Source organism: Hyperolius riggenbachi, chromosome 1 (assembly GCF_040937935.1).
Source record: "Hyperolius riggenbachi isolate aHypRig1 chromosome 1, aHypRig1.pri, whole genome shotgun sequence".
NCBI classification, from domain to species: Eukaryota; Metazoa; Chordata; class Amphibia; order Anura; family Hyperoliidae; genus Hyperolius; species Hyperolius riggenbachi.
This window is the reverse complement of record NC_090646.1, coordinates 596,074,374-596,089,882: the sequence shown is the minus strand read 5'-3', so window position 1 is coordinate 596,089,882 and position 15,509 is coordinate 596,074,374. Positions and strand designations below refer to the sequence as shown.

The following is a 15,509-nucleotide window of genomic DNA, read 5'->3' as shown; positions in this document are numbered from 1 at the left end:
GAGGCAGACAGGAGAAACAGCTTGTACAATTAGCTAGCTGACTTGGGTTGATTTACTTTGTAGGACGAGATCCCCGCACTTTGGCCCAATAGGCTGCCTGTCAAGTGACAGGCAACCTATTGGGCCAATCAAAGTGTGGGGATCTCGTCCTAAAAAGTCACTGGACCTGACAGGGTCCAGGGTGCGACAATTGGCGCAGCCGTTCATTTTTTTGGGGGGGAGGGGGGGGGGGGGGGCGCGACTAAGTTAATAGTGCACGCTAAAATTTTACTTCCACCTTCACAATAGGCTGGGCTGCTTGAGCAGTGTAGCTTAGTGAAGCAACCCCTAACTGTGAGCCAGATGTAACCATCAAAAGAGCCACATCTGGCTCCCGAGCCATAGGTTCCCTGGTGTAGAGCAACACACATAGTGGGAACTCACCCTCATAGTAGGTGATAGCAACATGTAGTCCCTGAGAAACCAGGCAAATATCACAGCTATACCCAATACAATATGAAAGCACAAAAGCAATAGCATCATAATTAAAAAGAAAACTGCAGAGAAGCTGCACATAGCAACTCAGTGCACTGAGCCACTTGATAGGCATCAACACATCCAATAAAAGCAAGTTTGTTTATATCACACACCCTGCCACATTAGGTAGCTGATGACACTATGTGGATCCAGATTATTAATACACTTTAACCAGTAAGCGCTAAATGGCTCACTCATCATACACCCTGCTGCAAAGGTAGCTGAAGGCAACATGGGAGCACCAAACATGGGTCTTCAGAACTACTAAGATTATTAATATCAAGAGTGAAAGATCTCACTAATCACATCATGAACTACATGAAAGGCAAATACTGTATTAAGATCAATGATATGTGTGGAGATTGCTGCTACTGTATAGCAATAACTGATGCTGTATATAGATGGCTGATAAAGCATAGAGAGTGCTGATATTTCAAATAGATAGCTGGTATTATATAGAAAGGGCTGGTATTCTATATAGATCGCTGATACTGTAAAGAGATGGCTGATACTACACATAGATAGGTGATAATACATATACAGTAGATAGCTGATACTGTATACAAAAGGTTGATACTACTTATATAGTTCAATAATACCATATAGAAGTCTAATATGACATATAGATGGCTGATACTGTATAGAGATGGCTGATACTGTATGCAAAAGGCTAATTCTACTTATAGATAGCTGATACTTTATAGAGAGGGCTAGTGTTCTATAGAGATCACTAATACAGTATAGAGAAGGCTGATACAACATTCAGATAGCTGATACTATATAGAGAGGGCTGGTATTCTTTAGAGATCATGAATACAGTATAGAGAAGGCTGATACTACATATACATAGCTGATATTATATAGAGAGGGTTAGTATTCTTATGAGATCACTCATACAGTATAGAGAAGGCTGATAACATATACTGAAGGAAGGCACAGAATAGAGATGGCTGATACTACATGTACATTATAGCTGATACTATATATAGAGGGCTGGTATTCTTTAGATCACAGTATGGACAAGGCTTACATATACTGAAGGATGGTACTGTTTAGATATGGCTGATACAGCCAATCACTGAGCTGGACTTCCCATATAATCTGCTCAGTGTCACTGATGTGATCAAAGGTAGCTGGAGGCCATGTAGGCTGGAGGGCAGAACCCAGAGAGAGAGAGAAAGGCAGGGCAAGATCTGTAGTGCCACCAGCCTGGGACAATGGCACAGTCAGACCTGGGCACCCTCAGCAGTGTCAGGCTGGGGCAGATGACTGGAACATGCTTTGCAGGCAGTGCCTGAGGCTGCAGCACACACAGACAGACAGGCACATACCATGTAATCCATGGACTCATGCAGTGGAGGGGGGCTGAGCCGTGCACCCGGGGCTTCCTCTGCTGCCTTCCCGATCACTAATAATCCAGCAGTGGCAACTTGCTGCTGGAACTGTCCCCACTCTCTCCTCTTCCTCCTCCTCCCTCCCGCACTGGCCTGCCAGCCAGGCCCGACACGCCCCCCGAGAGGGGTGTCCGAGGCGCTAACCCAGCCCATTCAGAATGACTACAGGAGGGAGCAAAGCAATCGTGTGCCCCGACCCACAACAAATATACGCCACGCCTCCTGGGCGCGACTCCGCCTTACTGTGGGAAAATTGTCAGTCGTCACATGACAGAACACGTGGCCTTGCTTGGAGTAGTGCGGTTAACCCTCTGTTGACGGCAGGTCTGCTGGTGGAGAACTTTTGCAGGTGCCCACTGCCCAAGTGAGAATCCCAGAGAGAGAGCAGGACGCTGATTCCCAGCCACACTGCTGAGGCTACCATAGACATATGACTTGTCTGCTACTAGCTAGCTACCAATAGATTGTCACTTTATGTGTTTAACCACTTCACCCTAAAGGGGTTTTTACCCTAATGCTAGATACACACCATACAATTTTATGTTCGATAGATCATTTCCAACTTGTTCGATCTTATTTTCAATTGTTTTTCTGAACGATTTCTCAGAAGTGAATGAAAAAAAAAATATTCCACAAAGCTGGCACCACCAAATGAAGTAAAAAAGCTCTTTATTCAAACGTCATTAAAATGACATTCAGTCAGTAATCAAAAATGTAGCAATGGCGACAGCCCGCTGTTTCGGACTTGACGTCCTTTGTCAAGCCATACTGTATAGCTTGACAAACAAGCCATACTGTATGGCTTGACAAAGGACGTCAAGTCCGAAACAGCGGGCTGTCGCCATTGCTACATTTTTTATTACTGACTGAATGTCATTTTAATGACGTTTGAATAAAGAGCTTTTTTACTTCATTTGGTGGTGCCAGCTTTGTGGAATTTTTAGGCCCCAAGCATCTGCCTAGGTTGCCTGGTGGATGATCCTGCTCTGGTCATTACTAACATACAGTATACTATATATTATATAGTCAATTTTCCCCCATTATTTTTGTCCCTCCTGCTACCTTATTAGGTAATTGAGCCTCCCTTCTATCTTTCAAACCGCCGTGGTGTTCCAGGCTCCAAGATCACAAGTACTCCAGGTAGCAACTGTTTGGGAAGCTCACAGTTAGGGCTGCTCAAATCCGGATCTGGGAGACATCCGGATAGTTGCTATCCGGATATATCCCAGTAAACCTGGGCGGGGGGTGGGTCAATCTTACCTGTCTGACGTCTTCTTCGTCCGTCCCTCGTCGCCTCCCACGATGCGCTCCACGCGCGTCACGTCATTACAAACACTTCCTCCTTCAACCCAGAAGGAGGAAGTGTTTGTAGTCAAGTGACCGCCGCTTGGACCGCATCGTGGGAGGCGCCGAGGGACGGACCGAAGAAGACGTCAGACAGGTAAGATTAACCCCCCCCCCCCCCTGCCCACCCTGCACAGGTAACTGGGAGATATCCGGATAAAACTATCCGGATGTCTCCCGGATCCGGATCTGAGCAGCCCTGCTCACAGTATCACAGAGACAGAAAAATCACGTGTGATTGCGTTTTCAAGATGGTGATAGCCTGAGTTTGATATAGGAACCTGCTAAGGCAGGGTTCACACCTCGGGCGCTTTTCCACTGGCTGCGATCCACTTCAAAAAAAGCAGATTGCTGATCGCTAGAGCACTATGATATACATGTAAATCACAATGCTCATTTCCCACTGGTGCGCACTGCTTTTTCCCCGCATGCAACCGCCGGCTTGCACGATTCTCGCTCCGATCATGCTCCATTCCTGACGGATATACTATGCAATCATAATTAACTTTTCAAGATTAATCTTTGTTATATACCAATAGTATCCTGTGATCAGCTCAACACATTGGCCACCTTCCCCGGCCCCATCCCAGGTTGGGCCGAGAAAAATCTGGTCACTGTAGTACTGGCAGGGTCTGGCATGCTAAAGCTGAAGTTTATGAATATTATTTATATAGCGACATCTTCTGCAGCGCTGTACAGAGTATATATAGTCTTGTCACTAACTGTCCCTCAGAGGAGCTCACAATCTAGTCCCTACCATAGTCATATGTATACTGTATATTGTATGTATTGTAGTCTAGGGACAATTTAGGGGGGAAGCCAATTAACTTATCTGTATGTCTTTGGGACGCGGGAGGAAACCGGAGTGCCAGGAGGAAACCCACGCAGACACAGGGAGAACATACAAACTCCTTGCAGATGTTGACCTGGCTGGGATTCGACCCGGGGACCCAGCGATGCAAGGCGAGAGCACAAACCACTACGCCACCGTGCTGCTGATGGTAGGTAGGTATCAGTTGGGAATCAGTCCCAGAGCTTCGTACTCTACTTAAATCATTTTGTATAAATGGGTGTCCCAATTTTCCAACCATAGGAAGGTAAGGAATCTGAGGATAATGGCCATTGCTATCTCCTTCTTAGGGAAATGGTGATATAAATAGAATCAAGGCTCTACCGCTTCCTGCAGTTTATATAAATACAATCTCGGCTCAAGTGTGAAATGGGATTTTGATGGTGAGGACTGCTTACATTTCTTCCTAGCTGAAAAATGCCAGGAATGTAGAGCAATTTTTCTGTACACCTGGCATTTTTTACCTGGGAGGAAGCGGTAGAACTTTGAATGTATTTATATCATCCTTTCCCCAAGGAGAGAATTGGGCATTGTGTGGAATAAGGTCGCATGTTTGTATACGGTGTGCAGTGGAGGTGTGTTGTTGTTAGTAATTGCTATTAGGCTATATATGGACATGTACGACATTCTAGCTGCACCCCGGCTGTGTATGCGTATAAAAACTTGGAAAATCACTCTGTTGTAGTGCTTTTTAGGCCTAGTTCACATTAGAAAGCGCAAGCGCTGAGCAATTTTGTAAGCGCTTTCAGAGCGATTTTCGCTTAGCAAAGAGCTTTTCTAAGAGCTTTTGTGTAGCGATGTTTTGTTCACTTCCTGACGTCAATCAGGAAGTTAACTCTTTGATCTGGAAATAATTAAATACAATGTATTTATCCATTAAAGCGCTTAGCAAATCGCTTTTTCAAGCGTTTAGCGATTTTGCTGTACTTTCTATTGAATCGCAAATGATCTGGAAATGGTGCAGGAGCCGTATTTGCGATTGGATAGAAAGTTCAGCGCTTATGTGAGACCACTCACATAAGCTAACATTGCACTAGGGCTTTTAAGGCGATTTTTAAAATCGCCAGCACTTAAAAATAAGCGAAATCGCTTATAATGTGAGCAAGCCTTGGAGCGGTTTTCCACTTTTCTATTCTTACCATTGAGGCTGAATCGCCTCAGAAATGCTGCAGGACCCGCTTTGCATTTGGGAAAAAATTGCATCGCTCTGGTGTGATCCATCCCTATCAAATACATTAGCCAAGCGTTTTTGAAAGCGCTAGCGTTTTAAAAAGCGCTCAGAAGTGCTGTAGGTGTGCACCGGCCCTAAGGCCTGGGACCCACTAGCAGTGATGCTCTAAGCGCTTGGGATTTGTTAAAGGATGCCAGAACCGAACGGTTCTGGTAAAAATGATAGCTGCACTGTGTAGGGTGTAAACAGCACATTCCAGCCGCTCCTCCTGCCCCCCTCCGTCTGCCGCCGTTCTTAGTGTATACATGCCGGTGTTGTGTCTGATTACGCTGCCTGTGGATTTGCGCTGCCCCGCATGCGCAGTAGGAGACTGTGCGGCCACAGTTCCTATTTAATTATGCTGCTGGGGGTAAAATAATAAATATCTCCGCTCCCGCACCTCTTACACTCCCCAAATTTTCAGGGTAGGGAGGGGACCCCCCGAACTACCTCTATGCCAAATTGCAGCCCCCCCCCCCCGAGACCCACTGGTTCCCGAGATAGGTTTCTCTAATCTATCTCCTAAACCAGCGGGGCTCGGGGACTGCAATTTGGCATAGAGCTAGTTCGGGGGTTCCTCTCCCTACCCTGAAAATTTGGTGAGTATATGATGTGTGGAAGCGGAGATATTTATTATTTTACCACCAGCAGCATAAGTCACTTCACACTGAGCATGCGTGCTACTCAGTGTGGACGGGAGCTTCCGGGCAGTGCAATCAGACATTACACCGGTGTCCGGTGACTTTGTTGAACTTTGACCTGGACACACTGTGCCCTATGTGTGCAGTATGTCCTTCCCTCTTCATTTCTGGCCGGCGCATAGTGCGAGGTTTAGAAGCACGCTGACTTCTCCGTGCTGCGTGTGCGCTCCACTAAACCAAGCGTCACATGATTAGCCAATCGCTTGCGGCTTGCAAAATGCTAGGTTCTTTGGTGGTGTAGTGGATAGCACTCACTCCTTGCAGCGCTGTGTCCCCAGTTTGAATCCCAGCCAGGGCACTATCTGCACATAGTTTGTATGTTCTCCCCGTGTGGGTTTCCTCCAGGCACTCACTCAGGTTTCCTCCAACACCCCATGTGCAAATATACAGATAAGTTAATTGGCTCCCCCCTAAAAAATAGGCCCTACACTACAATGGACATATAACTATGGTAGGGATTAGATTGTGAGCCACTCTAAGGGACAGTTAAGGTGCCCATATATCTCTCGACTTGGTGGCCGATTGACCATCTGATTCGATAATTATTATGAAATCGGATGAAAATCGGTACCGGTACGCCAAAAGCATGACTAAAACGCGTTGAAACCCCCGTCGCTCTTCCCCCAGTGTATAAATGTACCCCTGTGTGTGCATTTATACATTACCTGTCCTGTGTCGCCCACTGCGCGGTGCCCATTCCTCTTCCCTCTCTTCCATGAGCAAATGTTGGTTCTGCTGCATTTTTTGTGTACTCCTGTGCAAAGTATAGGAGCTCAGGACAATCGTACAGCAATCACAGTTCTATGCAATTGTTTGCTGTCCGCAGTGCGTTTTTTTGTTTTTTTGTTTGTTTTTGCGAGTGCGCTCTGCAATTGTTACTGGATGCTAGTAATGCAATGAAAAACACAGAAGAATGCAATAAAAACTGGATCGCAAAACGCAGAAAATCGCATGTAGTGTAAAACAGCCCTCAGGCTACATTGAGCACACTACAACCCACATTTTTGTTTTGTTTTGAAGATCCATGTAGTAAAGACCCTCTTTCATATACAGCTCTCTTGGCCAGCATCCATGTGCTACTCCCCATTTGCAGCCCCACTTCTCCTTTTGTAGCCTCCTCTTCCATATATAGCAAGCCTTCTTCTATGGTTAGCTGCCCCTTTGGCCAGAAGCTGCCCACCACTGATGGTCACCTGGCTTTTTTAGAAAGATTTGGTAAGGGCTAACATCCTCCAGGCCCCTAGCCTCTCTCCAGGCCCTAGGCAACTGCCTAGAATTGCCTTGTGGACCACCCTCACCCTGCAGAATAAGCTGAAAAAAAGGTTCCTTCAACTAGACTCCTTTTTGTCTCCTGCTATATTCTTATAGGGCAGCTCCATTCATCTTTAGTAAGGCAGAGAAGATATGCAGATTTTTTTTTAGCTCAAGCTATTTACTTACTTATTTTCCTTAAAGTGGTCTGAAAGTCAGCATTTCTACTTTTGCTCTAAAAGATTCCTCACAGCTTGAAAGCTACTATCCCAGAATTTTCTTTTAGCAGAACATCACTGAAATGGTTAAACAAAACCACTTTGACCTGCTATTCAGATTCAATCCGCATCCAAACTGTAGATAACAGTATCTCTGTTTAAATTCCAATGTTGTTACTATGGACTCAATTCACTAAGATCAAGCTGGAGATAATAAGGCAAGAGAGAGTTATCTTATCTCTTCATTCCTTAAGTTACCTCCTCTGTCATTAAGTGACCTCCTCTGTAGTTATTTTCACACGCAGTTAATTAACAGCCTGTCTTTAACTTTAGAATTCTGGAGTTATTTTAAAGATAGAAGAGTTAACTTTAGGTTTGCCTGAGGTAAAATGTTTCCGGAATACTACATGCCTTATCACCATGGTAACAACTCTAGAAACGTTATTAAAGACAGGAGATAAGCTTAGTGAATTGAGGCCAATGTGTGTGAACACAGTGTAACAAGTTAAGAGGAACTCTGTGCTTCAGACACACACACAGTTCAGAAAAGCTCATTAGAAGATGTTAATATATAATAAAAAGCAATTTGAATAAAATGCAATGCCAGCTTTCAGGGTACGATAAACTACACTTTGGAAACTTGTAATTTTTAAACCCTGTGTCTGCTTCCAGGAAAGCAGGAAGTAAACACACTGCAGATTTATTGCAGGATTTGTATCAACTATAACAAAGAAATGTTTTTTCTTAAAGGATATTATGCTGTTGCTCATCTTTTAGAGCAGAGAGAAAGTTCTGAGTTCAAGTCAGCTTTAAATGTGCGCTTTGATTGATTTTGATCAAACATTGATTGAAAGTATCCATTGGACAGGACAGAAAATCGAGGCTGATTGGAATCTGCAGACAATTGATAGGCCATAAAGTTGCACTGCATTGAACAGTGCAATGCTGCAGTTCAATCAAATTTTCAATAGATTCCCCGCTGGAATCTTGTAAAAGTAGATGTGCTGTGTGTTAGAATTTAAGTATTATTTGCTTGAATTCGTAGGCCTAAGTTACTTTAACTGAGTTAGTTAAAAGACTTGATGTGCAGAATCGCCCTTTAAGGAGAATTTCTCTTAAGACCCATACACACGTCGGATTTCCGCGAACGATGGGTCGTTTGAACGTCCCGTCGTTCGCCCGCTAAATCGGGCGTGTGTACAGACTATCATTCATTTGAAAAGAGTGAGTTTGAGCGATCCGCCCGGCGGATCGCTCAAACTTACTCTTATCAAACGAACGATAGTCTGTACACACGCCCGATTTAGCGGGCGAACGTCGGAACGACGGGACGTTCAAACGACCCATCGTTCGCGGAAATCCGACGTGTGTATGGGCCTTTAGAGATAAATAAAGACAGTTCTGATTTTCAGTAGAACATTGTACTAGAACTCCCAAGGCTGTATCAGAGATATCCAGTGCAGAGGCCAGACCAGCTGGCAACGAACAACACAAACATGAGCCTTTGTTATGAAAATATTCTCACAAGTACATTAAAACAATGGCCTCCTCAGAACAAGATGACAGTTCCTTGGAAAATTGAATTTTCCAAGGCATACACCGTAAAGGCGGTGCTTGTCATGATATCACGGGGTCTTATCAGGCAATAGCAGGCGATGAGTTATTGATCCGTCCCTGCTCAAATGGGGGACTACTACTACTGCTTCTGACTTCTGGCTGATGACTTCCACCCTCTACTCTTTTTGTAATGTATTGTCATCTTGTCTAACTGTATGCTGTATATAGGCCTAAGTGCAACATAGTATAGATGTAACATAAGAGAAAGCCTGGTTACCATTTAAAAGGAATGGACCAAGAGCCTGTAACGCAAAGAGGACTTACTACAGACCAATTGCTTCGCTGAGTTGTAACGAACATGTAGAGATAAGCATCTGTATATCTGTTTACTGAATAAACTCCTGAAACTTCGTCTAAGAAGTTCTATCTCCTATGCTGTTGCTGTGATGAGAGTCGAGTTATCACACTTCCTGTGATATGGTGCCGATCTAAGGTGTAGTGTTGTTGCCCATAGCAACCAATGTATAGATTCTTACACTGTGTGTGGTAGGAATCGATTCCTTCTTTTTGGGATACACCATGACCCAGATCACCGAGAACCGTCACAGAAATCCTGCCCTCAGAGTACTAGCAGCCAGCCAGCCTTCTGCTTCCCATCCCATCCCTACCACACGTCGTCTCCTGTCTCCTCAAACTGGCTCGGCCTGTCACTGAATCACACTGAGCTGTAAATGAGAAGGATGCTTCAGAAAGAATGCTGACAATAATGAGCGTGAATTCGTAAGACAGTCTTTCCTCAGGATAACAGTACAGCTGCAGTGCCTCTCCAGCATGCAGACTATAAATATTACATAAACCTTTCAGAAAGATGGACATGAAAGCTGTGCATTAACGTTTAACAGGTTATTATCGTTTCTGAGGTGCAGGCGGAGTGCCACGATTTTATTTAGGTCACAGCAATCCTGTAACACAACCATTCTGAGGAGAAAATGCTGCTTCATAGATTGGTTAGCAGTAGCTGCGCGTCTGGAGATCGAGTGGAGTCTCACGTATAGTTTCTGAGGCTGATAATTGACCTCAACAGCTATAAGGCATAGTTCCCAGCTGTCCCTCCTGTGGAGCCAATTCCCTCTGCTCATTATTTCCCTCAGTTGTCCGTCTTGTAGGTTTGCTGTACACATCTCCATCAGATGTATTATTAATTTACAGAGCGCCATTACCTTCCATGGCTCTGTGCAGAGTAAAAAAATAAGCACAAGTACAGTGGAACCTTGGTTTGCGAGCATAATTCATTCCTGAAACATGCTTGTAATCCAAAGCACTCTTATATCAAAGCAAATTTCCCCATAAGAAATAATGTAAACCCAGTTCATTTCTTGCACAATCCAAAAACAGTTATAGTAAAATAGTATAAAATACAAATGTAAACAAGATTTTCACTATAATAAAATCACTAACGTCTGTTGGCTTTAAAGAGGAACTCCAGTGAAAATAATGTAATAAAAAAGTGCTTCATTTTTACAATAATTATGTATAAATTATTTAGTCAGTGTTTACCCATTGTAAAATCTTTCTTCTCCCTGATTTACATTTTGACATTTATCACGTGGTGACATTTTTACTGCTGGTAGGTGATGTCAGTGGAAGGAGATGCTGCTTGCTTTTTTGGCAGTAGGAAACAGCTGTAAACAGCTATTTCCCACAATGCAATTAGGCTCAGAGACAGGAAACTGTCAGGACCATGGTTCACTTTTCACTTTTGTGACCTCTGGGGTCACGACGTTGGAAGGAGAGAGAGACTCACCAGGGTGTAGGGAGGCAGGAGAGCAGAGGGGGTGTGGCCAGGGAAAGAGAGCTGCCCATTGGCAAATGGGAAAAGCCTGCAGGAATGCCCCTAGTGGGCGTATTGAACAGGGAATCCTTCTCCTCCCATTACCCTCCGGAATAGTGGCAATTATAGTTACTAATTGGGGGGGGGGGGAGGGGGGGCTATAGCATATCGGTAGGGGGCAGAGAGCGGCATGAGGGGGACACAGGCATGTCACGAGGCAGGAGTGCCTCTGTGTCCCATCTTCCCCCCTGCCGCACTGCCATGGGTTCTCTTTAAGGTTGCAATTAAAGTGAACTTCTAGTGTAAAAATAAATCGGCATCAGTTATAACTGAGTAGCAGAAAAAAAATGTCTAAAAACTGACCAATTGTGCCATATAATTCAGGTTAATTTGTTGGTTAGCCACACCCTTTTTCTGGAAAACTGCCATGACAGGGCCTGCCACAGTATGCTGCATTCCAGAGCAGCCACAATGCATCTCTGCTGCTTAGTGAAGTAGTCAGCTGTGCATTGGGTACAAAAGAGGAGGGACAGTCATAGTAAGTATCATTCTCACACACTTTTTTTTACTTTGGAATTTACAGCGGAGGTCCACTTTAAGGGATTCAAGGGTTGGGTGCATTTTGGAAGGAAGTTCCAGACAAGTGGAGAAACATGTAAGAAGTCTTATGTACACAAATTTCTGAAGGGGATTCTAGTACAGGACAATTTTTTTTAATAGATAAATTAAAAACTACCCCTGAGGTGGTTGACTTTTAGTTGATTAGGGATAGATTATTTAGATAAGAATCTGGTGGCATGTAACATTTTCTATCTGTAAAATACATATATCTCTTTAGTAGTATGTTCTATGATGATGAACTGGAAACTCCAAATCGTTCACACAATAAGTACTCTTTATTTCTATTGCAACTAGATATAAGACTGAATCATTGTTTTCTCTGTTATGCCTTGAATACTTTAATAAACCTGGTTTGATTAAAAAAAAAAAAAAAAAAAAGATAAATTAAAAACAAAATACTGCATATGAGCCACCCTCCCTTTCTCAACAAACCCCCTATACTTATCATCATACAGGTCTTCTCTTCTGCTGTTTTTTCCACCATCCGATTTCTGTCACTGTTATCGTTAAGGTACTGTATGCCTTGCATCAGGGGTTGGGCAAATCCACTCCCTATGATATGAAGAACTGAGGCCAGTGTCAGTGGTCAAGTGTGGTCTTTGGGAAGTGTATTCAGTTACCAGTGGCGTACCTACAGACAACCCCCCCAACATTTTTTTGGGATGGGAGGGTTGGCGGGTTGTGGCGCCAAAAGTTTTGCTGCAGATTTAGGGGGAAAATGAGTGGTCAGGAGCTAACAATTATAAAACTCTGTACTCTACACCGTGCTGCAGAGGATGTCAGTGCTATATAAATACATAATAATAATATGGTAGGACATTAGACTATGACTATGATATAATTAGATTGTGAGCTCCTCTAAGGACAGTCAGAAAAGGGGTGCATAAAAAAGAGGTAGAGGCACAAGACAGAGAGCCTGGGGGAGGAGAGGTGACTCTATACCGTGCTGCACAAGATGTCCGTGCTATACTCTATACCGTGCTGCAGAAGATGTCCGTGCTATATAAATACACAATGATAATATGGTAGGACATTAGACTATGACTATGGTATAATTAGATTGTGAGCTCCTCTAAGGACAGTCAGAAGAGGGGGACATAAAAAGAGGTAGAGGCACAAGACAGAGAGCCTGGGGGAGGAGAGGTGAAATGGCAGGAAGATCTCTCACCAGGACTGCAGACATCACCGGTGTGAACACAGTGACTGAGCACCTCAGCGGCCCCCCTAGCCATGGCTACACCCGGTGCTGTGAGCACCTGCAACCTTGTGGTAGGTACACCACAGGTAATGGGTGCTGTATGTGCTATCAACCTGCCACAACTTACCTGCTACTTCCCTGCTATTTTGCCTCCAGCAATGGAGTAGGCATATAATAAACTTGTCCCTGCCAATTTGTACAGGGGTCTTTCTAGGACCCTTGCCCTTTAACCAAGTAATAAAAGTATCAAAAACACCCACACACCTGAGTTTTACTTGTTTACTACTTACTATCCTCCCCATCTACTTATTACCAATTCCCTGCTTTAGTTCTTCAGGATGCCTTGTGTCTTCTCTTTACTATCCACCACCTTATTTTGTTAAAGTGACACTGAAGTGAAAAAAAAAACTTATGATACAATGAATTATATGTGTAGTATGGATAATTAATAGAACATTAGTAGTAAAGAAAAGAGTCTCAGATTTTTATTTTCAGTTATATAGCTGTTTTTCTATAACACTGCATCATTCTCTAATATTTTCAGTTTACAAATTGCACTCTGTATTTTAAACTATGAAACAGAGCAGAGCTAATGACACTTTTGAACTTCCCTACAGTAAAACCTTAAACAAAGATAAGTGCTTCAGAAAACAGCACTGTAGTCGACCCAAGTTAGGTCGGAGAGCTCAGAGAAGCTCTTTTGCATAGATAACAACTGAAGTTTCTTAGCTCTTCTTCTACTGGAACCAATATGAGACTCCTATCTGTGCTACTAATGTTCTATTTCTTAGCTGTACACATACAAATCATTATATCATAAGTTTATTTTCACTTACCATTCCCTATAGCAAAAGTCCCTTCTTCTATCACTGTGGTTTCTGTTGTTTCTATATTGACTGAAATGTTCCTTCCATTGCCGCATTGTCAGTGCAGTTTTTTTCTCTTCAAATTAGGTATCAAAGTGAAAGAAATCCATATATTTGCCAAGGTAGCCTCGGGCGATCCTCCAGCCCCTTATTGTGGCTGCCTATTACAGTGACAACCTGTCATTGGTTATTGGCAATCACATGTCGTCTATTTACAACATGAAACTTAGATAGAGAAGAGATCACATGACCAGAAATCCCCCAACATGTCAATTGTGTAAAACAACTGTGAGGGTATTCACCGAAAGCTTTTATCGCTGAGTTTGTTTTCGTTTTAGGAATCACACAGTCATGAGTGTAGAGCACTGTACAAGTGCAAAGAGCGCTGATCATTGAAGTTCGGAAATTGATTATTTTTCCTTTCATTTTTTGCCTTTGATTTTTTTTCCCCGTAAAGTGGATCTGAGCTCTTGCACAGGACAGAAGGAAAACAGAGAGAAATGCACCCTGTGTGTCCTTAGAGAGTTTAGCCTGTCTAATCTGTGACTAATCATCACCGTAGTTTGATCTCTCAGCTCTGTCAGCTCAGGAATCTCCTCTGCCATGGCAGAGCAGGTAACTTGTAAACACTGGATGTTAACAATATGTCTTCTTCCATGAAAGCAGGAAGTAGACACGCTGCAGATTTATTGCAGGATTTGTATTAGCTGTAGCAAAGACATGTTTCTCTTTAAAGGTTATTATGCTGTTGCTTATGTTTAAGAGCAGAGAGGAATTTCTGAGTTTAGTTTAAAGGTGGCCATTAGAGATGACTGTATGGATTTTGTGGAATTCCCCAATTCCAAGTTGAAAATTAGAATTCCGATATTTTTCAAAATTATGTTTGTGTGACGCACACATGTTTTTTCTCAAAAGTAGCAAAAAATGTCTTCTGAGCATGTTGAAAGGACAGGAATTCTGAGTAAAAAAGTGAAAATTCAAATCAAAATTGTAACCTATTGTGAACATATTTTCACAAATTTGCACTAACCATATTTAACCTTATGGTTAGTGCGGAAATACTGTACATTCACACTAAAATGCTTCATATTGTGCAGACTGCGCTTAACCACTTAAAGGAATCGTCAGGCAAAAAAAAAAAGTGTTTCACTTACCTGGGGCTTCTACCAGCCCCATGCAACCATCCTGTGCCCTCGTAGACACTCACTGCTGCTCCAGCTCCCCGCCGCCAGCTAGTTTCGTTTTTGCCGGCAGCATTGCGTACATTTTTATGCATTCCCGCTGGTGCAGGAACATTAACGCATACATTTTTACGCGATAGTGATGCAACGCGTACATTTTAACTTGTTGCATCACTAACGCGTAAAATGTTTGCGTTAATGTTCCTGCGCCAGTGGGAATGCGTAAAAATGTACGCAATGCAGCCCGCCGACCCAGAGGTCGGCAAAAATGAAACTAGCTGGCGGCGGGGAACTGGAGCAGCAGTGAGTGACTACAAGGGCACAGGATGGTTGCATGGGGCTGGTAGAATCCCCAGGTAAGTGAAGCTTATTTTTTTTTTCACCTGACGATTCCTTTAAGCCTAACTGGACATGTATACATGTCCAGTGTAGTTGTGGAGGGTGCACCACCAGTTTGTTACTAAATGAGGCACATGTGGTATAATTTTAACCTGGACGAGTTGAAGAATACATTTTGGTGTGTTTTGGACCCACATCTCATAAGAAATAAGTAGGGACAAACTCAATCCAACATAAAAATGTATTTTAAACAGTGCATGTTTTGCAGGAAACCACAAACATGCACAGGTGAGATAATTAGTGTCTCAGCAGAGCTATCTCTGTGGATTTCCACAAAACATGCACTGTTGGTGGTACTTGAGGACAGGGTTGAAAAGCCCTGTTCTAAATTATGATCAAACTTGGGAAAGTATTACTAATAACTACACAAGA

The 15,509-nt window shown here is 43.3% G+C and overlaps 1 protein-coding gene across 1 annotated transcript in view; it reads right to left on the bottom strand.

Moving 5' to 3' along the window:
• Window positions 1–2,037, bottom strand: part of ARL15 (ADP ribosylation factor like GTPase 15) — a 372,284-nt gene extending 370,247 nt beyond the window's left edge. The window contains exon 1 of the mRNA XM_068271763.1: window positions 1,848–2,037. Within this exon, the coding sequence (XP_068127864.1) occupies window positions 1,848–1,859 (12 nt within the window). The 5' untranslated portion in view covers window positions 1,860–2,037. The remainder of the gene's footprint in view (window positions 1–1,847) is intronic.
• Window positions 2,038–15,509: the final 13,472 nt, after the last annotated feature.